Here is a 25,439-nt window from a genome sequence, read left to right on the forward strand (position 1 = left end):
CCGTTATATATATATATTATTATTACGTTATAAAGGTAAATTTGTGAAAAATCTATCTGTCAATGTTTGAATTAAAATTCAGTACCTAACCACAATTTTTTAAGAATTAGTACCTGAAAATGTTATACTTTTAGTTTTAACTCCCTACAAATCCAAATTTACATTTTTACCTATTTATTATTTAAATAAATATATTATTTTATCCACAAAAATTACATATGTCTTCTCCATCTAAAATATAATTTTAAAAAAATATTGTTTCTCAATTATTATGGAATAAGAATAAATACTTATTTTGACATACAAAGTACATATTATGAGGTTTCATATACTTGTTTTGGTTATTTGAATACTCCAAATATATAAGTAAATACTATCTTTTCGAGCAATCACCATAAATTCAGTCATTGTTGGTCTTTTCATGAAAAATGTATTAGGATGACTTATTCGTGTCATTTAAAAAAAAACATAGTTCATCACTCATCATTAAAATAAGATTAAGTATTTATGTTGACATACAAAATACATATTTTGGAGTTCCAAATGCTTGATTTGGCTCTTTAAATGTTATAAATATGTAAGAAAATATTGGATCTTCGAGCTATCACAATAAATTCAATAATTGTTGGTCTTTTCATTGAAAATGCGTTAAGGTGACTTATTCATGTCAGCTAAATTTTGAAAAAACATAGTTTCTCTCACTCATTGTGGAATTAGAAAAAGTACTTATTTTGACCGATAAAATACTTATTTTAGGGCTCCAAATATTTGATTTGGCTATTTGAATACTTCAAATGTGTAATAAAATACTTAAGTTTCAAGTAATATTAAGTAAATTTTGATGGTGTCATTTGTTAAGTTAAAATGTGATACCTAAATTGGTACAAAGAGTATCTAATTAGAGCCTACAAATACATGATTTTACCCCCTAAATCCTCATATCCAATTATTTGGGAATGTCAAAATATAATTTGAAGTTAATATTGAATGGCACTGATGATGACATTTGTGAAGTAAAAATGTACTACCTAAATTAATATAAATAAGATATAATTCGAGTCCACAAATACTTGATTTTACCCTTTAAATACTCAAATTCGATTATTTTAGGATGTCAAAAAATATATTTTGAAGTTAATAATGAGTGTTATTTGTTGATGAGATTTGTTAATTAAAAATTTGGTACCTAAATTGGTACAAATAGTACTTAATTCGATCTCATATATACTTGATTTTATCATTGTAAGACACAATTTTGATTATTTTGAGATATAAAAAATATAGTTTCAAGTAATATTGAGTGACTTTTAATGCGTCATTTGTGAAGTTAAAACGTGATACCTAAATTGATATAAAAGTATCTAATTTGAGTCTATAAATACTTTATTTTATTCCCTAAATAATAAAATTCAATTAAATTTTTATGTCAAAATATATAGTTTGAAGGTAATATTGAGTGTCCTTTGATGATGACATTCGTGAATTATAAATGTGATACCTAAATTAATACAAATAATACATAATTCGAGTCCAGAAATACTTGATTTTACCCTTAAAAGACTCAAATTTTGATTATTTGATGATGTTAAAAAATATAATTTGAAGTTAATATTTATATGGTGTTGTATGCTTGATTTAATCTATTTTATGCCGAAAATTATTATGCTAATGACTTCTGTTAGGAGTAATAAAATGGTGGTGATGAGTTGTTATGCTATTTCATCAGCAACTATTTTACCAGTAGAATCAAGAATTCAGGATTTCAAGAACTCGGTAGTGCATGAACTGAATAAATAGCTTCAATATAAGTACTTCTAATATCAAAATTAACTTAAGCTCGACAACCTAAAGCTGAAAATACTAGAATGTAGTATTATCCATACAAAACACGAAATCGGAGTATCCATCGTAAAAATGTTTTCAACCATCACGACTCTTTACTGTCAGATAAAATTTTCATTTTGCAATCTCTTTCATAGGTCCAAGCTTCATCATCATCACGAGCATAACAATCCGCCCACAAACATAAGTAAACACCGCAATTCTTATCAACACCTTGTTGTCGGCAGAAAACTTGGTTCACATACTCTTTCGTTTTGTAATTGAACATAATCCTCATATACCCAACTAAGAACTTAGCCTAAAAAAATGATAAAGAACACCCAGTTAATATGAACAACAACATTCTTGTGATTAAATATGCATTTAAATATTAACTTACATAAGCTCCAGGGCCGGCCCTTTCCAAGGGCAAACTGGGCCCATGCCCAGGGCCCCATTTTGATGGGGGCCCCAAATTTTTTTAATATATATATATATAATAGTATTGAGACCCAAATAATTACTTTAATTATATTATATATATAATAAGACCTAAATATGATAAAAAAATTATAACAGCAGCATTTTCAATACTCAAATCGTAAGACTCAATTTTCGATTTCGGCGGATGAAGCTATACGATCTGACCAATCTCTAACCTCCATTCCAATTGTCTTCTATCATCTCAATTTTGTTTCAGTACTCATCGTTACTCCTCGTCATCCCTTAGTAAATTTTTTATCGTCGAAGATTAGAGGTATGAATTTTCAAAACCCAATTGAAAGGGCTTGTTTCTTTTTTTGAGAATTACAGGGAAGAAGGATTTGCAGCTGCCATAAATTCTGCTAAAGAAATTGCTTCCAATATTAGAGTCGACCCTGTATTTCCTGAGCGACGACAAGCTTCTAGAAAGAGACAGTTTGATGAGGTTGCTAATACTGAAAGAGAACCACAAACAGCTGAGGAATGCTTTAGGACTGATTATTTTCTTGTTGTGGTCGATATTGCTCTTTTGGAGTTGAGAAGTAGATTTGAGCAATTGAATAATTTTGAAGAGATGTTTGGATTTCTGTTGGATGGAAAACAGTTAATGGCATTGGATGAAGATTATTTGAGAAAATGTTGTGTGAATCTTGAATCTGCTTTGAAAAAGGATGATGCGTCTGATATTGATGCTCATGATCTGCTTTTAGAATTACAAATGTTGCAAGAGATGCTACCTCTTGAAGCTTACGACACAAATAAATCTTGGACAGTCATTAAAATTTTGGAGTTTGCATTGAAAATGGATGTTTTTCCTACAGTTGTGGTTGCGTATCAAATTTTATTGACTATTCCTGTAACTGTAGCATCAGCTGAGAGAAGCTTTTCCAAGTTAAAATTATTGAAATCTTATTTGAGAACCACAATGAGTCAAGAGAGATTGAATAGTTTGGCGATCTTCTGCATCAAAAAAGACATACTGGAGGATATCTCATACGACGACATAATTGATGACTTTGCTTCAAAAAACGCAAGAAGAGTGCGTTTTAAATAATATTGATTGTTGAATAAATTATTTTGAGAAATTATGTAAACATTTTTCTATGTGTAGTTTTCTTATTTACACATTTTGGTTTACTTTGATTTTGCTATTCAATTTTTTTAATATGCATTTGAATTTCGAATCAATACAAGAGGACCATATTATAAGTTTCGCCCAAGGCCTCTTTTTTCTTAGGACCGCCCCTGATAAGCTCTTGCGGTTCCAAGTGACATGGCTGTGTATATCGAGTTTCTAAATTCAAACTCTCTTTTTTCAGTATTGTAAACAAGCAAGAACCAATGATATTTGGCGTGAATTGGAAACAACAAAAATCTACAACGAACAATCAACTTCTTATTTAGTTGTTCTAATTTTCCTCTTGAATCATGTGTCAAATGTTAAAAAAAAAAATCATGGTAACCATCATCTTTCAACTTTCGCTTTTTGTTCTACCTCTGTAATGCACCCAATACCTCATCCTAAGCATGAAAAATAACATATTGTCATATTTATATTTCATATATACAGACTAATCATTCAAATTTTTTAAAAATACAAACATGGACTGTCGTATCCATGAAAAATATTTCAGAACCATTTTTCGACTATACCCACTCACAATTTTCATATAACAATTTATGATATTGTCTTTCAACGCATCCCCAAACAACAAATCACAAAATTCAATGCCACAAATTTTGAATCTTTCTCCTTCCCACACAGTTCCACTACAAGAACAAGAATATGGTTAAATCCAATAAAATATAAACATGAAATAAATTTAAAAATTGCAAGAGGTGTACCTTAGTTTTTCCCATGTAAGATACTTTATTATGATGTTGCGCTCTTTGTCCGAGACTTCTTCGCAACCACAAAAATCTTGTCTACCTCTGAAATTTTTAAGTTTTGACTCATCTTTATCTGCGGATACCTTCTCGTCTTCTACGCTTGTCTCTCCCTATGGAACAATAAAAATTTATCAAAAAATTAAATAAATGACATCATTAAAAAAAATAACAAAAATCAAAACAATTAAAATGCACGATACCTCATCACTAATTACACGATACTCTTTGCATTCTACATCGGACTTTGTTTTGCGTCTTGGGGTGGAACTTGGGGGAGTGACGAACATATTTGGTTTTCTCTTTTTCACACGATCAGTTCTTGTCGTTACATTCTTCACAATTGAATATATAACATTGTTGACCTTGCCCTCTTGTGAACTAATGACACCATTACCATCATCTCTTTCATCTGCTACCTCTCTCGAAGAATCCTCCATGCGAACCTTATTTAATTCCATATCTAACTTAGTGAAACCAACATCATCGCATTTAATCAAATCTGTCACAACATCAACATGATGTACTTCATTGTATCCACCTAAATCTGTGTCAAAATCTTCAAAAGAAACATTCTTATCAACATGTTTTCCCTCATCAACTTTAACATCTACCCGACCATCACCACCATCCTTTGTCGTATTTTCATTACTTTCACAACACATTTGTCTCAGTATTTGAATATCATGGAATTGGTCTTCCACAAGTTTTTCCAATCTCCTAATTTTGCATGTTGTTTCCTCATCCTTAATTTTAGATGACACCTGAAAATTTAACATTAAAAAAAATCAACACCAATTATCAATAAATCATAAAATAAATTTTGGCGAATTTATTTGTTTACATTTACATTTCTCCGTCTATGACCAAATAACTCCAATTCCTTACCAAATGGAATGATTTCAAACACCTTTTAGAAATATAAAAAATTGTCACATTTGCTATATTAAAAAATATTCTTAAAACAAAATATCTTCGTATGAGTAATTCTTTTTAGCAAAGTCTCCGCGTCTTCAAATTTTATCGGGATCTTGCTTTCATCCCACTTAAACAAACGTGTATATGTACGTGGATATCCGAATATAACTCCTAAGGAAGGAATATTTTCGTACACCCAAGCCTACATAAATAAAGATACAAATGTTATAATATAATATTAGTTAGAAAAAATTATAAAAACTCACCATCATCCCGACAACACAACCATCCAAGTATGTTTTCCTTCCTATTGCCCCTTCTAAATTCCCAATATGAGCAGAAATTTTATCGCATAAAAATCTATGGGCAGCATCTCCCCATGAATATCCAAAAAATTTCGGCAAATCATCAATGTGGGTGTCAAATAGGTACTTAGCAGAAATACTAAGAAAATCAACGCAAACAAAATAAACATTCTAACAAAATCATCCAATTGCGATTCATCATATGATTCAGCTAATAATAAGATATTTTCAGAAATCGTCTTCCTCAAGGCTTTGCTAAGCTTCCCTGCAAAATAACGTGATAAAAATTTGACTTTGTTCTGAGATATTGGTTTAGAGGTTGGCCCCCATGAGGTAGACCAAGGACGATAGAAAACTCGAATGATGTGAAAGAAACGACAATGCCCTTCCCAAAGACAAAAGATGAGGAGTCACTGTTGAAGCTCTTTAATATCATATCAACTCTGGTAATGTAGATGGAGAGTTTAGACATCTTCAACCATTTACCAAAAGGAGTACTAATGATCCTTGCTTGTTGCCTCTCATTGAGTTTTGGTTCAAGCTTGTTCATTATTTTTCTAAAACAAGTAGAAGAACATCGTGACATTGCATCTTTTCCGCTTTGCATATGAGCCTCATTATCATCGACATTTTTTTTAACAATTTCTGCACAAAACAAAACAAAACAAAATTTAATATATTAATATAACAAATTAAAAAAAAAAACGTAAACTTCTAAAATTATTGCAAACAACACGTACCATCAAAATTAATAACATAACAAAATAAAGACAAACAAAACAATGCAAACATATTAAAATTGACAACAAACACTTGCTTGTTGTCACAAAGAATAAAAAAGCATACAAATGCTTGTACATGACTGATCGAAGGGATGATTGTACGACCTATCATTTCATCATAAACAATAAGTTCATAAAACAACTACAACTAATTTCAAACTTTAAAAACAAATTGAAATTAAAAAATTCATGAACTCCAATGACTTTAACAATTTATCGTGCAAGAATACCACAAAATATCAGCAAATGCTGCCTCCACATAAATCATAATTTATTTAACAATTGCGATCAATCTCAACCATACGCACGAAAATTATTAATAGACCCAAAAAAACGAAACACATAAGAAGAAAAATTAAATTATAATAAAATAGAAACATTATACAAATTTAACATGCAAATTGCCAATAGGTCGATCCTGCTAACCATTCTATCATCATGCCACAACCAACATCAGTTGAAACATAAAAAATAATTACTTTTCCCACCTATGCTTCTCTTCAATTAGCTAATCCATTCTAAAAATAATTGGCAATCTCAACATCTAAATAATATTGATTAATGGAACAAAAATTTATGATAGTTTGAACCTCCTTCAACAGGGATACTCACCTTTAAACTTATTCATCATAATAGTCCAAATAAATAAATAAACGAGCATATGCTAAATCTTGCTCCAATCTATTTCTCACAACAACACTGTCATAAAATTACAGAAAAATGGGAAGCACATCAAAATCCACAATTTTCTTAAAATTTCAACTTTACAGAGCATAGAAACAAGCGCACCTATCAATTCATGATTATATCTTCGCTAAAAATGACAAGTACTAGCAAAGTTATGAAAGATAAAAATGCAAAACCAAAAGTAGTACATAAACATCTATCGAAGAGATAATAAAACAAACATATTTTTACAAATAAGTTATTTCTTCAAACAAAAGTGGACAATTTTTTTGGGTCAAAAATACTATGAAAAATTTAGAAAAACGAATTCATATGGTTCTGACACTTTTCTTTTAGTCAAATGCGTACAGAAAGATATGTGTATTTTTTAGCCAAAAAATTTTTGGGCTTCCAGTTGCCTTCACCGTGGGGTGTCGACGTAGTGAGTTTTGGTGGCTAGGGATTTACTCTCGAAATCGTGACAGTAACATAAATCAATAACAAATGTTCTACCAAATATCAAATTAGTGGAAAAATCGAGCAAACAAAAAAATGAAGAAACTCACTTGTTTTGCGAAATCATCACAGTAACATAAATCAATAACAAATGTGGTAACAAATATCAAATTAATGGAAAAATCGAGCGAACAAAAAAGAAGAAGAAACTCACTTGTTTTGCTTTCATGATTCTCCAAAAAATTTTTGCTTATGTGATTCTCTAAAAAATGGGCAGCCGATGTCACTTGGTTGTCTTCATTTTTTCTAACTTATGTAACCCATTTGAAATCTTTGTTGTTTAAACCATGGGTTTTGTGTGGGATGTAGTTTTGAAGGAGGTGGTGGAAGTTTAGGGATTCTTTGGCCGACGGGAGAGAATTTTGGGAGAGAGATTTGGGATAAGAAAAACTAATATAATAAGAGAAAAATGAATAAAAAAATTGGTGAAGGAGTTTACAAAAATTTTCCCCAGCTCTCAGGTTGTGCATGGAAAATTTTAGTGAATGGGGGACTAAACACCAAATAAAGTTTGTGTCTAGGGATTTTTTTCCCAAATTTCCCTTATTATAAACAAAAAATTAATCATTATTTGTGTAAAAAAATTAGGTGGACAAAAAAAAAATGAAATACATATATTTTGATAAAGTAACTTAATTGAAAGCTAAAATTGATTATAGTAATTTGATGGAGGCTATTTAAAAAAATATCTCTTTATTTATTCAAAGAAGTAGTGTATTTTAACAATTCTATCACTTCATCGGCAGTTATTTTTTTGTATCTACTGTTGAGACCATAATACGTTGAATTGATGAATTATTATACCACATAATAGTATCAACTCAGATGTGAATGTAAATAAGAAATTTTGGTTTTATTTTAAAAATACAACGAATACAAAGATGTACACATTTGATTGACACCATATCATAATCGTTTATACAAAATACCATTATTATTTTTTACCAAAAAAAATTAATCAAATGGGCCCACCAGACAAGAAATTGGTTTCAACAGTGGAACTTGAACAAAAATAACACAAAAACTCTTGTGAGACGATCTCACAAATCAATTTTGTGGGTCGAATATCTTATTTGGGTCATTCATGAAAAAATATTACTTTTCATGCTAAAAATATTATTTTTTATTGTAAATATCGATAGGATTGATTCGTGAGACCATTTCATAGTATGTCTGCTCCGAACGTTGAGGACATCCAACCGAACATTTGAGAACATTCAACCGAACATTGATAACATCATTACGAGAATTAAGATTCACATATTTAGATGTTTACCACGGCTACTAATATAGTACTGGTAGGTTTGTAATTTTTTGCCACTGATTACTGTGATTTGTGAGGGTTCACTGCCTGGATTTCTTAAGCTACTGCTACTGTTGTGGTTGGGGTTCTCCTCCCTGTTGAGTGCTGCTGTTCTTTTTCTAATTTCAACGCCCCTCGTCTTACGCACTCTTTTACTGATCTAGAGTTTGCTAGTAAAGCTGGGATTTCCCGGATTAACTGCTGCTATCAGGTACTTCGCTTGTCTCCTCCTTGCTGTTTTTCCCTGTGAATGTGCTGTGTACACTTCGAAAGTTGATAAGAGTTGGATTACTGGTATTGTTGGTTCTTTGGTTCCTAATGATGTTGAGTTGATCTCCCCTGTTGGTGTTTGCTATCTGAATTGATTCGTAATACTGGGCTACTGCTACTTTGAGTTTGCTCGCTGCTACACAAAATTTCTGCGCGGAAGGTGTTTGATAGAGTGTCTCTGAGAAAGCAACATGACTAAATTGAAAACTCGTGCTCTTGCTCCAACCACTGCTGCGGCTACTGTTGGCAATAATGTGGTATCAAATAATGAGTTCTTGACTCAAGGGAAGAGCAAAGGGGTCCTGGATATTGCTACTGTAGGTTTGACAGAATCATGTAATGGACTTACAGTGAGCAACAAATCTGGACATATGGACGGAATTAACTCTGATGTTACAAATGTGGTTTTAAACAGTGTTAACAAGGAGATTGCTACTGAAAATCAAACAACACTTGGAGAGCCACCTCGTGTTCAAGCTGCCCAAAGCCTCCACGCGTGCCATATGTCAATCTATTTAAAGACAATCGTATGGTGAATGAGACTAGGAAACTTGAGTTATTTACTCCTGGAATGAACAGACTAAAATTCACTTATGATGACATTGAGCTTAGATTTTTAGTTATTTTGCAATCCTAAAAGATCAATATATGTTTGAAACTCAATTCTATATAGCTGAGTCAGTTACTTAGATCGTAGCTATTCGAACATCAAGTTTTAAAAGTGATTTTTGTGATGATTTTAAAAAACAGTTTATTTTATTGTTAATATTTTTTAATAAGGAAACTAACACGTTTTTTATTGCTTTATAATATTGTTTCTTTGGTTTGAATTTATATTACTTGAACGATGAGACTTTAAATCTTATATGTATGTATGCTATATTTTAAATGTTGTAATTTTGTGTTTAAAAACAAGTTCAAGGTACTGATCAAATCACGTTTGAAAGGCTAAATGTTTTTTTTTTCATGAAGGATTTTTAGATAGTTTTAACTTGAACATATACTTGTGCATACTACATAAATTGGGGGTTGTATACATTGGCTATTAATCAATGACAATTTTTTTATAAACAGACAACTTAGGATTTAGAAATATTAATCAATGCCCAGTGTAGCTGTACATGTACTATCTTTTACCTTATTTAATGAAAGTAATTTCATGAAAAAAATTAAAAAAAAAATATGTCAATGAATCGTTTGTTGATCACAATCTGTTTGTCGAAATTCCTTTTTACATACATCATTTTCTTTCCTTTGAAATTCTCCCAAGGTGACGGTGAATTGAATCCAAGTTTTAATTTGTTGTACTATTTGGAATTTTTGCAGGATTCTTTTTCTCGGTCCAGTGGTTGTATCAATGCCATCATTGCTTGAACATTGGTCGCTTCTGCTCAACGTGGAAAGCCTCAGGTGCTTCAGCTAAATAGTGTCTGGTGAATTGAAATTTCCCCGATTTTTTATTTTCTTTGCCATTTTTTCTGTTTACTGCACATTTTCTGTACTGTTATTATTTTGGAATTGTGTGTGTCTTTCAATGTGGGAGGTTTTTTGCCAAGCTTTACACAGTATTGCCTCTTGACATTGTGCGTACATTTCTACATATACACTCAGGAGTTTTTGTTACCAATCACTTAGCTGCACTTGTTACCAACTTTTTGTAGAATGGATGGATAGATTGTGTTTTCTGCTTTCTCAATGTTGATACCCTATAAATATTACCAAACAATTCATCTATGAAAAAGATGGAATAATTATGATTTAGATATGATTTCATAAGTATTCCAATAAAGAGTTCTATAAGGATTGTGGCATTGGGTTGCAATTTGGACGAATTTCAAGGATTTGTTCTCTTTTCATCAACTGGAATCCAATATTTGAGAAATAGTGGAAATAAGAAGGAATAATGCATGGGTATAGAAGTGCAAAATCTCACAGCACTAAATAATAAAACACCACTTGATTAGCCAAAAGTAGAGAAAGCATACCAGAAATAACCCATATGATGGAATAATAAACTTGGCATACTCTCCAAAAGACGAAAACTCAGTTAGTCTTCAAAAATTGTATTTAAGAGTTTGAAATTATCTCCCTTTTGCAATATATGCCCATCAATCACTTCTCGACTGCTAGATTTCAATCAATTTTCTCATTTTGTTACAATTCAGACCGTCCACTTTTATGTATGTTGCGCTTGTATTATGTTTCTGTTGGTGTTATTGTCCTGGAGTTTATGTATCAGAATCGAAATGCAGAATTAATCAAGCAACAATAGAACGAAAATAAGATTTTTGTATATTGATATTTAGGCAGATAACAAGAAGATTATCCCAGAGATTTCCTTAAGTACATGACACCTCTCCCTAGCATTAGCTAGTAAACATCACTCAAAAGGTAAATAACTGAATGACAGTCTCCACGCCTCTCACGCCTTTTATTCCTTCGGGTGTACACAATTTTAATTATGGGCTTATCTCCTTTGTTTGGGCCTAAGATTGCTGGGTCCATAACAGTTGACATGATGTTCACACTTTCATTCATGATTTATGGTGTTTTTGACATAATATTCATGCTGTTGAGAAATTAAAATGTGCTATTCTTTGTATGACGAAGTCTCATTGTTATTATGTCGACATATATTGGTGAATTTCGTTAAAGAAGGGGGAAAATGAACAGGTGGTCAATTAGTTGGTTAAATTGTTTATCTGGTATCATATATATTTAGTTGGCTATCTTCTAATATATGAAGATTTTTATTATAACAAGCATTTAATTTGGTCTTCTTGGACCACTGAATGAAGCCATCATGTGGTGCAGTCCTTGGAAATTTTTGTCCTTCATGGTCATTAGAGAATTTGTAACGTTTTAATGTCATTTTCAAGTTAAAAGTATATGGATTTATAACTCAAGATTGTGCTTGGTTGAATTGCTGAGATTATAGAGTGACAGATTATGAAGTGATAAATAATCTGATTTGGTTGGATAAATATTAAGATAATTATAAAACTGTTTGGTCTATGTTAATGTTTTGGGACAAGAACTTGTATAAAGTATGAAATGAAATTATTACCTTAGAGATTATCTTTAAAAACAATGTCTCCGTTGGATTTCCCCCCCCTTTTTTTGGCTAATATTTTAACCATTTTTATCTAGTTTTCATATTTCAATCTATTTATTCTTCTGTTGAGAACCAAAATCAATCTGTCATCCTCTTGATCCAAATTTGTGGAAAGCAACTGCATGTGCCGAAGCTCCAATAAATACAACATTCAAACATCTATAGCATATTTGTGCAGACCCAGACATTTGAGATCATTCTTTCCCATACAATTTCAACCTTTATGTTTAGATCATTTATTTCTTTTTTAATTCTATCGTACCAATTTTTGGGAAATATTTAATTTTATTTTTAACTACCTTCTGCCTGTGGAGAGACTGATTTTCTGTGCAACCTTGACTTTCATGTTAGTTGCAAAATTTGGAACTGACTATTGTTTGCATTTCGTAGCCAATACAAACTGGAGATGTTAGCTTTTGTGAAAGCATGATTAGTATATTGGGGAGAAATGATGGTACATAGTCTAGTCTTCTGTTTTTTAGTTTGGGTTAAGGGGTAACAAGGTAATTTGCAGTTAGTCATCCAAACTACTCCCTTTATGAAGATAAATCATCACACTTCTCGTGAAGAATACTTATTCAGCACCTTTCTGAAATAGTATTAAGCCTGTTGTTTCAGAAAAGAGGGTCAAGAGGTAAAAAAAACGAGGGATAATTGATAACTCAACATTCCGAAGGTTGTCAGACCTACCAATTACTGATTAGTTGAAATTTTGAATGCATTTAAACTTGTTCAAGCCTTCTTTGAAATTATGGTATAAATTTGTTGGTTATTAAAATTTGTTCCCTTCAAATTATTCTCAAAATGGAATGTAGAACATCTAATCTTTATTATCCTAACATTGCATAAATTGAATACGAAGGCATATTAAGTTTTTTTTATGATTTCTCGGTCTGGTTGCAAGTTAATTTCATTAGTAGCTTGAAAATTCATAAACTCTAATGCCTCAAGCACATACAATGCAGGTAGTTCCGATCTTTAGCTAGGTAAAGATAAAGTTGGCTGGGTATCGCAATGGGAGGAGGTTCCAGCGGGCCAAGGCTTTCAGGGATGCAGAAGCAAGTGCTTGCGTTATATCGAGGATTCTTGCGTGCAGCACGCACCAAATCTCCCGAAGTAAGAAGCAAAATCGAGTCAATAGTTTCAGCTGAGTTTCGCTACAATTCCTCTCAAATTGATCGCAAGAATTTTCTTTATATTGAGTACTTGCTTCGTCGAGGCAAGAAACAACTAGATCAGTTGAATAGCCCTGATACAGTTGGACTGTCATCCTTAAATGTTGAGGTTCCTCAAGTCTAAAAGATTTAACTGAAATCACCATCAACCATTCATTTTTAATGCCTAAGAATTTTGTTGTACACTCCAAGTCATATTGCAGGTTATTTATGAAAAGTTCTTTCAAATTTTATGTACAGTGCTTTAGATGTTGCTGCCTGTCACAATTTATGCAATCAATGTTATTTAGTCATATATATTCCCTTAATCGAAAGAAGAATATTTGGGGAGCAGTGAGTACTTCTGACTAATTGTTTTAAAAGTTGAATTGTGAATCTACAAAATATATATATATATATATATATAGACACACACACACACATATACATATTATAATATCGTAAAGACAATTCTTATATCTCTAGTCTTTGGTATCAGAGCCCGGGGTAGAGATATAAGAATTGTTTTTACGATATTATAATTTGAGTTTAAGAATTTTGGTTTCTCTTGAGTGTTTTTGCCTAAGAAGGTCTGGGTAGTAAGCCCTAAAACAAAGGCTGGAAAACCATAGAATTGCTTGGGATTGTAGAGAGAAATTAAAAAATTAAAACACAAATTTTAATAAAATGAATTCAATTTTTTGTAGATCTACTTCTCTTAACTCTATTACTTCAACTTCTTATGATAATAGAAGGATAAAATACCGAAGAAATAGTCATAAAAGATTTTGATAAATCAATTGATAACTGGGAAATTCTTAAAATAAATAAAGATCAAATGTATAAAACTTCAAAATATCAATTCTTCATAACTTATTTTACAATTGAAACAAAAGAAAAAGATGTCCAACTTACTAAAACTTTTGAAACAATAAATTTATTTTCCCAAAATTCTTTACAAAAACATAGAGATAAGAATTATAAATACCTTCGTATTGGATTAGTCCAAATTGGAATAAAACCTTTAACAAAAGAAGGATTAAATACCTCTATCCTTGCTATTTTAAGAGATGCTAGATTCACAAACTTTGAAGACTCCTTGTTGAGTTCTGTTGAATTTAGTTTGTGTAGGGACTAATTTCTTTTGATTGTTATCCAAATTTTCAGTCTCCCTAAACGATAAAAATATTTTAAAATCTTTAATCCTACAAATAAAAACTCATAATTATAATATGCTTCAAGGTTCAATTCCAGTAGCCTTAATCTTTAAAATACATTATAAAGCCATGATTTCTGGTTTTGCTGCAAAAGTAAAATTTCATAGTAAAAAAGGAAAAACTCTTTTATTACAAACAGATTTAAGAAAATCTAATACAGTAATTCCTAAACCTATTCGATGGAAAGATATAACACTTCCAAAAGAATGGATTTTAGAAGGTATTGTCAAACCAGAACTTATAGATCAAGAAGAACCCAACACTCAATTAAAAGAAATAACTCAATATTTAGATGGAAGAGTTAAACTTTTTTTTACAGAACAAGTAGTCATAATAATAGATCTGATGATTCTTCTACTTCAGATACAATAGATCTATTAAGAATATCACAAATAAATTATCCTTATAAAACCCAACCTAGATATTCTACTTTAGATATACCCAATTTTTAAACCATATCAAATAACTGAAAATAGTGTTAAAAATAAGGGAAGTTGGTGAAAAATCCCCAATCAAAACATTTCTTTGGGTTCACTCTCTACCCACAAAATTGTGGTACTATGTCATACAAAATGTGGTACACTTCATGTGGAAATGTGGTACTAAAAAAGTACATAAGGACTGAACACAAAAAAAATCGACTGCTGGGGACTGAAGGCCAATTTCCCGTTAAAAATATCAAAGAGAATAATTTTGAATTTATAAAAATAATACAAGATAAATTAAGTAAAATGGCAACATCAGCCAGTAGTTCAAATCAACCTATAGATCAAACTGCTCCTGAAACACAAACCTCTAATCTTAGAATAAATACCTTAAATCATGATTCAGATATTAGTGAAGCTTTAGAACAATTCCAAAATCCTACAAATAAAATCAATAAAATAGATTGGAATCAATCTTCACAAACATTACAAATTATTCCTGCTCCAGATTTAGGAATAATAAAACACATAACACAATCTCGTTTTAATGCTTCTTCCGTTTCTGATTGGAACATAGATGGAATGACTGAATATAATATTCTTGGTATTTTACAACAAATGACTATGGCAGCAAATGCCTATAAAACTCAAACAAATACACAAGATATGACCATAGCCGAACTCTTTATAGCTGGTTTTTCTGGCCAAATTAAGGGTTGGTGGGACTATTATTTTACAAATCAACAACAAGAAGATATTTTAAATTCTATAAAAACTGATGAAGATGGGATACCAATTTTAGATGAAGATGAAAATCCCCAACAAGATGTTGTAGCTACTTTAATCCTAACAATTTCTTTACACTTTATAGGTGATCCTTCACATTTAAAATATAAAAATGCTGAATTATTATCAAATCTTAAATGTAAAAAATTAAGTGATTTTCAATGGTATAAAAATATTTTCTAACCAGAGTCATGCTTAGAGAAGACTCTAATCAACCATTTTGGAAAGAAAAATTCCTATCAGGATTACCAACTCTTTTAGGAGAAAAGATTAGAAATAAAATTAGGGATTCGTGTGGAAAACAAATAATTCCTTATAATGATTTTACTTATGGTCAATTAATTAGTCTAGCTCAACAAGAATGTTTAAGAATATGTCAAGATCTAAAATTACAAAAAAAATTAAAATGGAAAATGAAAAGAACAAAACAAGAATTAGGAACTTTCTGTCAACAATTCGATATAAATCCTAATAAACCTTCTCCTTCTAAATGCCTAGGAAACTATAGTGAATCCTATGAAAAACCATATAGAAAAAATTTTAAATACAATAAGAAAAATTCTAAATCAAAAAAAGAATTTTATAAGAATCCTTGTAAGAAATTTAAAAATTTCAAACAATATCCTAAAAAATCCTTTAAAGATATTGAATGTTATAAATGTCATAAAAATGGAAATACTGCAAATTATTGTAGATTGAATAAACAATTAAATGAAGAAATATTAAATAAAATTTCTAACCTTTTAATTGATTCTCCCGAGTCTTGTGATTCAGAATTTGAAAAATTTTCTTCTAAATCCAAAGATGAAAATGAATCTTTACAAATAGATGAATTAATTACATCTAGTAACGAATCTGAAAAATAAATTAATATGTTTTCAAAATATCAACAATTCCTTCTTGATATTCTAAAAAACATAAATGACCCCAATATTCAAAAAATATATCTTGATAAAATTTTAAAATCTATCAGGGCACTCACATTGGTGTTCATGCTGTTAATACCAATGTGGGTACCCACCCACCCACTTGTGCATTTTAATGTGGGAGTTCAAATGTTTGAACGCCCACATTACCTTTTTTTATATATATATTATTTTATTATTACTTTTTTAAAGAGAGTGAATGAGGTGAGCCAAGTAAAGATTATTTTATTATTATTTTTTATATATTATTTTATTATTACTTTTTCAAATAAAGATTATTTAATTTTAAAAATATTAATAAAAACATATTATTATTTATATAAAATAATAATAATTTAAATTTTGTAAATAATTTGAAATTGAATTTATGTAATGTAAAATAAGAATGAGATGAATGAGTGGACAGCGAGAACTACAAATAATGAATGTTAATGTTAAAATGAATGTGATAGTATAGATGTGTTAATATAATGTGTATATGACATGTGGACCTTACGATTTTTTCTGAGTTGATGGGTGTTATAACAGTAACGAATGCGGATGCCCTCAAAGAAAATAAAGAAAAAAAAAACAGAAATAAAATATATTACTTTGCCAAATACTTCTAAAAATACTTACGACCTAACCAATATTTTAGAAAAAAGAAATAAAATAAAAAGTAAAGAGATAACTATCCAAGATTTACAAAAAGATATTAAAAAAATAAAACTAGAACTAAAAGAAAAACAAAAACAAGATTCTGAAATAATCAAAAGAATATTAGATAATTGAAAATTCCGAAGAATCTGAAGATAATGAAATTAAAAACATTCAAAACCTTGAGAAAATTCCAGAAGACTTTCTTTTTGTATTAAGAGAAATAACCCCTAGAAAATATATACTAAAAATAAATCTGGTATTTTCAGAAAATTTTAAAATTAATACAATAGCGCTTTTTGATACTGGTGCTAATTTAAATTGTATAAAATCAGGGATAATACCTAAAAATTTTCAAAAAAAACTAATGAAAAACTTTCGGCTGTTAACAATTCTAAATTAAATATTAATTCAAAAACAGAAGCATCAATATTAAACAATGGAGTTTTTATTAAAACTACATTTGTTCTAGTTAATGATATACAACATATTGTAATTCTAGGAACACCTTTTGTAGGATTAATTACTCCATATAAAGTAAATAATAATTCTATTTCTTTTAAATTTAATAACAAGAAATTAGAATTTGAATTCTTAGAAAAACCCCGTACAAGAAATTTTAATTTAATAAAAGCATATTCTATATACGAAAATAGTATTAATGTACTAATTCAAGGAAAAACAATTTCATCTAGAAAAACTTAAAAATGATATTTCTCTACAAAGAATAGAAACTTATGGATATAAAAGGAATTATGAAAGAATTCTAACAAATTTATTTGATCCATGCAAGAAAATGGCATCATCAAGCAAAGTTAATTATTCTCAACAGAAATCCCCCACAGAATTAATTTATTTTGGAGATATCAATCTCCCTGTTTATCCACAAAACTCAGAAAAATGTTTCAAAACTTCAAGACCTTTTTCATCTGGAAAAATCCCAAAAATCCTTATTAAATTCAATATGGAACGTCCAACCAAACGATTCCAATCAAAAAGTCATAGTCTTAAATGCTTTGGCCTATTATTTCAGTCAAATAAATCTTTCTTCCCAGTCAGCACATGAAGTCGATTCAGAAACCGTATTATATTATGTTGTTTACCAAGGGAAGGTGACATGAATCTACAACCACTAGACCCGAGTGGTTGAAGTAATTAAAAATGAACAAAATTCTTTTTATAAAAGTTTTAAAACCCTTCCTGAAGCTCTAGAATCAGCCAACCGTTATATTGGTCCGAATTACTTTATTGATTATCCAGTCAGAAAAGAAATAAATACCCAAAAGAGTTATGATAAACAAATAGCCAATGAAAATAAATTTCCAAAAAAAGAGTTTTTATGAAATTCCTAAAAAAGATTTAAAAACAGATTTTCAATTTTGTAACCATTGCGAGACGATGGTAAAAAATTTTAAAAGATTAAATGATTCGAAATCATTAATGTCTGATAAAATTAAGGAATTGACGGAAAAATTACAAGAAACAGAAGCAGCCCTTAAGGCAATCTTTATTAACTTGGACCTTCTTAAAAAGATTCAAGATTTTGAAATAGACAAACTCAGTCTATTAGACAGACCTAGTTTATTTAATTTTAGCCAAAAACTGAGCCCAATAAGATTTTTCTTTAGACCACTTACAGAATTAAGCATATTACCTACCCAAATAAATAACATTATTTTCTCAAAAGCCAAAGAAAATTTCTATCAAAAATTCCAAATAATCCATGAAATTCTTTTCTTAAAACCCAATGGCATAAAAATTATTCCTTTAAAAGGAATAAATGAATATGACAAACATAAAATTGATTGCCAAAAAGAAACTTTAGACATAGACAATTGTTCTTATCAACTTCAATTCTACATCCTTTCTACTCAAATATACTTTTCATCATTCAGAGATTTTTTCTTTCAGTTAAATAATAAGGAAGAAAGAGTAAGTATAAATTTCTTATTAGATTTAAGATTAGTTTCAGAAATCATCATTACAGAAAAAGATGACATAGACAGTCTCAACAGTGTTGCCCTTAAAAGTGTGCAATTCAATATCTCTTTGATACCGGCAATAATGAAGTGAAACTAGAAATAAGATTAGCATGCCCAGAATGGATTAGAACAGATTTAGAACCAGCAGTTCACAGAATTTGGGTCAAGGCCTTTTATAAATGGAGAAAACAAAAAGCAGAACCCGAAGTCTTTCATCCAACCATTTGCAGAGCTACAATCCGAAAACAAATAAAACACCATAGATTACAGACATTAGCCTTCAAGCATAAATTCATCGAAAAGAGAAATGAAGACTACAGATTATATTTTATGAACCAGATTTACAAAATCTACATAATGAGCTCATCTCCATGCGTCGATCATTTTCCAGATTTCTATACAGATGCTCCCAAAGTTTTTTATTTTTATACTAGAATGTTCAATAAATTCTTGGAAGAATTAGAAGACCAGAAGACTGAAGAAATCTTTCACTCCTCAGGGGAAGATATTAATCTTGAAGATTTACTGGATGAAGAAGGAATGCACAATTTAGACACGTAATTTTTATTGAATTGTAATTTATAATTTTTGTATTTTGATTGTAAAATTTGTATTAAAAAAATGAAAAATGACGTCAAAATGATGCAAGCATGACAACGACAAATACTATTCAAGATTCCGAAAATACCTTTGAAGATATCTATAAAAGGAAGACAAGTCCTCCAAGGGAATGCAAGTTTTTTTTATACCAAGTTTTTATTCTTTCTCTCTCTCTCTCTTCTCTTTCTTACTTTTCCTACTTTCTCCACTATCATTCATAGTGTTTTTGTAACGTCCCGAAAATCAGATTACGTATAAGCCATGCATAATTGCTACTATTTAAATTAAAAATAAATTTTTAAATATATATATGAAGTGGTAATTCATTTTTAATAATTTTAAGTCATGATTATTTATTTTAAAAGTAGATGTTTAGTTTTATCTTTTCAGGATAAATACGCGAGGCCGGACCAGAGTTTGGAGATTAGAGATAAGATTAATAATAAGAAGAATATTCCTAAATTTAATTTAAGTCAATGAATAATTTAATTTAAAGAAAAAGAATGTTTTAGGATTTATTAAATTTATTTGAGCTAAGTTATTAAATAAGTTCTTTAGGTTAATATTTAATTAAAGCTTAAATAAAATATGTAAACAAATGGGGATAAAATTAATCTAAGTCTAAGTAATCAAGAAATTAAGAACCTAGCATTTTAATACTTAAATTTTTGGTTAAGTATGCCATGTAATAATTTATTCTAAATTAATGTGTTAATTCACTAAAATATATATAATGAAGGTTTAAAATCTTAAACAATTAAAAAGCAAGGTTTTAATAAAAACATACAATGCAAATTAGTAATAATGATCAACATTTAAAATATTTCAAATGTCTGATAACTCTCCATTCAAACCATTCCTAATTGCACTTCATGGGGTATTCATTTCCCATTTTAATTCACTAATTGGTAGTAATTCAAACACAATATCACACCTTATTTCTCCCCAAGTAATTATCAAGCAAAGCATCGTGTAATGCAGCAAGAATGTGTACAGGAATCGGCAGCTAAGGGTGGAAAAGCAATTCAAATTTCATTTAACTCCTTGCCTTGTAACTCTCAAACTAAATGCATATTATAGCACCTTTAACATCTCCTATATCATTCACCTTCATAACCTACATCTCCTACAACCATAAGCTTCGAAAATAGCAGAAAACCAGCAGCTAATAATCGTGAAAACAGCAGCAAAACAGTAGGAGAACAAGAAGAGAAATCCAATTTCGTGCCGCCGCTCGTATTCGTCGTGTTGATTTGTTTTTGTCAAAACAAATTCCAGGCATGTATATATTGTTTCTTTTCTCTTCAATCAAGTCCTATAGATATTTTTAAACCATTATATAACCATGATTCAAGCAATATATCGAAATTGACAGCAAGTTCTAAAGTAAAAATCTGCACAGATTTTTCTATGCTCTTTTGGTTCAACTTCACGGTTTGGTTGCTTTTGTGGATTACAGGTAGTTGTTCGATTCCAGGCACTCAAGGATGCTTCTAGACATGATTTAGAGTATGTTAGGGTGTTATTGGTTCATTGGTTTGAGTCCATACAATTCGAACAAGGCATGACAGCAACTATTTTCCATAAACTACAGAATTGTATTCAAGATTCTGTCATGTGGGTGTTTAGGGTGGTGTTCGAATCCTGGCTGTCCTAGGGGATGTAGCCATGGTTATAACTCTCCCTTATCATGTCTAGGAAGTGACCAACTCAGTCTTTCCATGCTTGGTTCACGGCCCATCAGATTTTTACAGCAACATAGCATACGTCCCATAGTTTCAACATTCTAAATTTTTGGGTGAGTGAGTTTCGGTTGTTGGGTGGTTAGATGGATTGTGGTTGGCTTGTAGCCCCTAACCACGGTTCATACAACACTCCAACATGTCTAGGTCGAGCCATGGTCAATCAAATGGCCATTGGAACGATACAAGACAACAAAACAATTCAAGATACACCACTGCACAGAATTTAAATTCTCGGTTGTCATGTTTCATTGTCCTAGGTGTTTGATTGGTTTTTGGTTGGCTTTTAGCCCTTAGCCATGGTCCAATCCATGCCTTAGGATGTTGGTAAGAGTCTTTGGTCGATGGTTCAAGCCCATGGTCATTATTTTCAGAGTTTACTCCACAAACACATAAAATGCTACTGCTGTATTTTGACAGCAACTTTTATTTCCGTTCAGGAGGTTTTTCTGAGTTCTTGGTTGGCTTTTAGCCAATGGCCTTGGACTGGACAGTACCTCAATGAGTTCGAAAGGTCATGTTATTGGCCGTTCGTGATTTGGTCGAGTTTAGAGGTCGTACGAGAATTTACGGTGAAAGGTGCCAAAATGACTCTCGAAAGAGTGTTTTATGTTTTTGGATTCCATTCACCTATTTTCATGTTTTACAGTTCTTATGCATATTTTTCAGTATGTTTGGGGTATTTTTAATCATGGTTAAACGTCGGTTTAATGTTGGTTCGATTTGGTACGAAGCCATGATTGAAAATTTAGATTATTGCTCCTAACCGTCTCGTTTTTGGGTTAGTTGTTAAGTTTTTGTCAAGTTAAAATTATTTGCATGTGTCACATATTAGAATTAAGTCGCAGCGAGCCTGGGAGCGATCCAACTCATCCGGTAAAAATAAGTTTATAACTATATTACGTGCATAAAAATATAAAATGTTTATTTTTGAGATATATGTTATATGTCTTGTGGCCACCTTATGTTTATAGGTTTGAAAGTCGGTAGGCGCAACCGAGGACCTCTCCACCCGGTGACTTACGACCGGTTTATGATTATGTATGGGTACGGACATCCAGTCCAAGGGCTGTGATTGATCTCTACCGCCCAGTATACTGTGGTTTAGTCTGATCAGGCACTCACGTTATGTTATGGGCCACTAGCTTAGAAACATTATCTCTACCAGAAAATTATGATATGCTATGACAGAGCTCTATTGAGCAAAGCTTTTACGCATGATTTTCAGATATGCACGTAGTTATAATTATTCATGATACGATTCTCACCATGCGCTTTACGATACCATATTTTTACGTTGTATGCGAATTTATGATATATTTATTTGTTATTCACGATATATACATGTTGAGTCTTTAGACTCACTAGACTTGATTGTTGTAGGTATTGATGAGGTCGAGACTGCGGGCGGAGACCAGTGAGCGATCTTGGGACAGCAGTAGTAAACCCGAGGACCTCATGTTTTAGTTTATGCACATTTTATCGTTCAAACACGATTTTAATATGTTGGATTATTTTTAAATTGTTGTTTGAAATATTATGTTAACTTCCGCTGTTATTTTAAAAAGTTTAAATTATTTACATGTTTATTTTATAAATGAGGCAAGTTATTTATTTATTTAGAAAAATTTTAATAATTCCGCAAAATTATGAACACGAAATCTGGGGCCTTTACAGTTTTAATCCTTCAAGCCTTATGTTCTTAAAGAATTGTAAATCTTTTGAAGATTCATATTGAAGTTCTTATTTTGATTCCAATGTATGTTTTATTTATGTGTTAAATACTTGTATATATATTATATTATATATTATATGGCCTGTTAAACTGCCTAAATATATATAAATTCCTATATATATATATATCTTTTAAGTTTTTTTGGTGTTCTTTGCAAAAGTATGCTCAACATAAAATCCTTTAAAGATTGTATGCAATCAGAAACTGGAGGAACCTAAAATCTTTAAAGATCTTTAAATTCCTGTATTTAAATTCTTGCTTTTAAATTCCGCATTTATATATATATATATATATATATATATATATTATACATAATATATGGTTGGTTAAACCGCCTACTTTATTTATTGTTGTTGTATTTTTTTTATTAATTTCTTAGAATTATTATTTTTTATGAATATTTCAATTGGTGTCCAATTACCCCCCTTAGTATCACTGGGTAGTCTTAAAAAATAAAGTAGGCGGTTTAACCAGCCATATATTATGTATTTTATATATATATATATTATATATATATATATATATGAGGACTTTAAATACAGGAATTTAAAGATCTGAGGTTCCTCCAGTTTCTGATTCCATACAATCTTTAAAGGATTGTATGTAGAGTATACTTTTGCAAAGAACACCACAAAATCTTAAAAGATATACTTATATATATATAGGAATTTATATATATTTAGGCGGTTTAACAGGCTATATAATATATATACAAGTATTTAACACATAAATAAAACACACCTTGGAATCAAAATAAGAACTTCAATATGAATCTTCAAAAGATTTACAATTCTTTAAGAAAATAAGGCTTGAAGGATAAGAATACTATGAATGATAGTGGAGAAAGTAGGAAAAGTAAGAAAGAGGAGAGAGAGAGAAAGAGAGAGAAAGAATAAAAATTTGGTATCAAAAAACTTGCATTCCCTTGGATGACTTATCTTCCTTTTATAGATATCTTCAAAGGTATTTTTGGAATCTTGAATAGTATTTGTCATTGTCTTGCTTGCATCATTTTGACGTCATTTTTCATTTTTTTAATACAAATTTTACAATCAAAATACAAAAATTATAAATTACAATTCAATAAAAATTACGTGTCTAAATTGTGCATTCCTTCTTCATCGAGTAAAATCTTCAAGATTAATATCTTCCTCTGAGGAGTGGAAGATTTCTTCAGTCTTCTGGTCTTCTAATTCTTCCAAGAATTTATTGTACATTCTAGTATAAAAAAAAAAAAAACTTTGGGAGCATCTGTATAGAAATCTGGAAAATAATCAACGCATGGAGATGAGCACATTATGTAGATTTTGTAAATCTAGTTCATAAAATATAATATGTAGTCTTCATTTCTCTTTTCGATGAATTTATGTTTGAAGGCTAATGTCTGTAATCTCTGTTGTTTTATTTGTTTTTGGATTGTAGCTCTGCAAATGGTTGAATGAAAGACTTCGGGTTCCGCTTTTTGTTTTCTCTATTTATAAAAAGGCTTGACCCAAATTCTGTGAACTGTTGGTTCTAAATCTGTTCTGATCCATTCTGGACATGTTGATCTTATTTCTAGTTTCAGTTCATTATTGTCGGTATCAAAGAGATATTGGATTGCACTTTTAAGGGCAACAATGTTAAGACTGTCTATGTCATCTTTATCTGTAATGATGATTTCTGAAACTAATCCTAAATCTAATAAGGAATTTATACTTAGTCTTTCTTCCTTATTATTTAACTGAAAGAAAAAATTTCTGAAGGATGAAAAATATATTTGAGTAGAAAGGATGTAGAATTGAAGTTGACAAAAACAATTGTTTATGTCTAAAGTTTCTTTCTGACAATCAATTTTATGTTTGGCATATTCATTTATTCCTTTTAAAGGGATAATTTTTATGCCATCGGGTTTTAAGAAAAGAATTTATTGGATCATTTGGAATTTTTGGCAGAAATTTTCTTTGGCTTTTGAGAAAATAATGTTATTTATTTGGGTAGGTAATATGCTTAATTCTGTAAGTGGTCTAAAGAAAAATCTTTTTGGGCCCAGTTTTTGGCTAGAATTAAATAGACTAGGTCTGTCTAATAGACTGAGTTTGTCTATTTCAAAATCTTGAATCTTTTTAAGAAGGTCCAAGTTAATAAGGCTTGCCTTAAGGGCTACTTCTGTTTCTTGTAATTTTTCCCT

General features: G+C 30.4%; 3 protein-coding genes across 10 annotated transcripts; 2 read left to right on the top strand and 1 right to left on the bottom strand.

Moving 5' to 3' along the window:
• Nucleotides 1-2,148: 2,148 nt before the first annotated feature.
• On the top strand, nt 2,149-3,358 carry LOC142521820 (uncharacterized). The gene is made up of 2 exons (XM_075624997.1): nt 2,149-2,165; nt 2,635-3,358. Exons 1-2 carry the CDS (start codon nt 2,149-2,151, stop codon nt 3,356-3,358), a joined length of 741 nt encoding a protein of 246 aa, XP_075481112.1.
• Nucleotides 3,359-3,795: 437 nt separating this feature from the next.
• LOC142521822 (uncharacterized) lies at nt 3,796-6,824 on the bottom strand. Its single transcript, XM_075624998.1, has 8 exons — nt 6,809-6,824; nt 5,894-6,059; nt 5,376-5,553; nt 5,036-5,101; nt 4,395-4,955; nt 4,150-4,304; nt 3,942-4,074; nt 3,796-3,825 (listed from the first exon to the last, which is right to left on the bottom strand). Exons 1-8 carry the CDS (start codon nt 6,822-6,824, stop codon nt 3,796-3,798), a joined length of 1,305 nt encoding a protein of 434 aa, XP_075481113.1.
• Nucleotides 6,825-8,671: 1,847 nt separating this feature from the next.
• LOC142523386 (succinate dehydrogenase assembly factor 1, mitochondrial) lies at nt 8,672-13,474 on the top strand. 8 transcript variants are annotated; one of them, XM_075627169.1, is made up of 4 exons: nt 8,672-8,892; nt 10,278-10,361; nt 11,258-11,342; nt 13,032-13,474. In XM_075627169.1, exon 4 carries the CDS (start codon nt 13,081-13,083, stop codon nt 13,363-13,365), a length of 285 nt encoding a protein of 94 aa, XP_075483284.1. In that variant the 5' UTR covers nt 8,672-8,892; nt 10,278-10,361; nt 11,258-11,342; nt 13,032-13,080; the 3' UTR covers nt 13,366-13,474. The 8 variants fall into 8 exon arrangements, with proteins under 8 accessions (XP_075483284.1, XP_075483282.1, XP_075483281.1 ...); XM_075627162.1 differs by lacking the exon at nt 8,672-8,892 and adding an exon at nt 8,899-9,483 and having other exon boundaries at nt 13,032-13,090; XM_075627167.1 differs by lacking the exon at nt 11,258-11,342 and having other exon boundaries at nt 8,674-8,892.
• Nucleotides 13,475-25,439: the final 11,965 nt, after the last annotated feature.

Source organism: Primulina tabacum, chromosome 13 (genome assembly GCF_025594145.1).
Source record: "Primulina tabacum isolate GXHZ01 chromosome 13, ASM2559414v2, whole genome shotgun sequence".
Classification (NCBI taxonomy): domain Eukaryota; kingdom Viridiplantae; phylum Streptophyta; class Magnoliopsida; order Lamiales; family Gesneriaceae; genus Primulina; species Primulina tabacum.

Bases quoted from the DNA above. Each gene is read 5' to 3' on its own strand.
- LOC142521822 (XM_075624998.1), bottom strand. The intron at 5,554-5,893 runs GTTGAAGATGTC...TGATTTTCTTAG, and splicing joins AGTACTCCTTTTGGTAAATG to TATTTCTGCTAAGTACCTAT. The intron at 5,102-5,375 runs GTGAGTTTTTAT...TATTTCTAAAAG, and splicing joins GTTGTGTTGTCGGGATGATG to GTGTTTGAAATCATTCCATT.
- LOC142523386 (XM_075627162.1), top strand. From the start codon at position 9,143: ATGACTAAATTGAAAACTCGTGCTCTTGCTCCAACCACTGCTGCGGCT. The intron at 9,484-10,277 runs GTGAATGAGACT...GAATTTTTGCAG, and splicing joins TATTTAAAGACAATCGTATG to GATTCTTTTTCTCGGTCCAG. The intron at 10,362-11,257 runs GTGCTTCAGCTA...ATTGATATTTAG, and splicing joins CTCAACGTGGAAAGCCTCAG to GCAGATAACAAGAAGATTAT.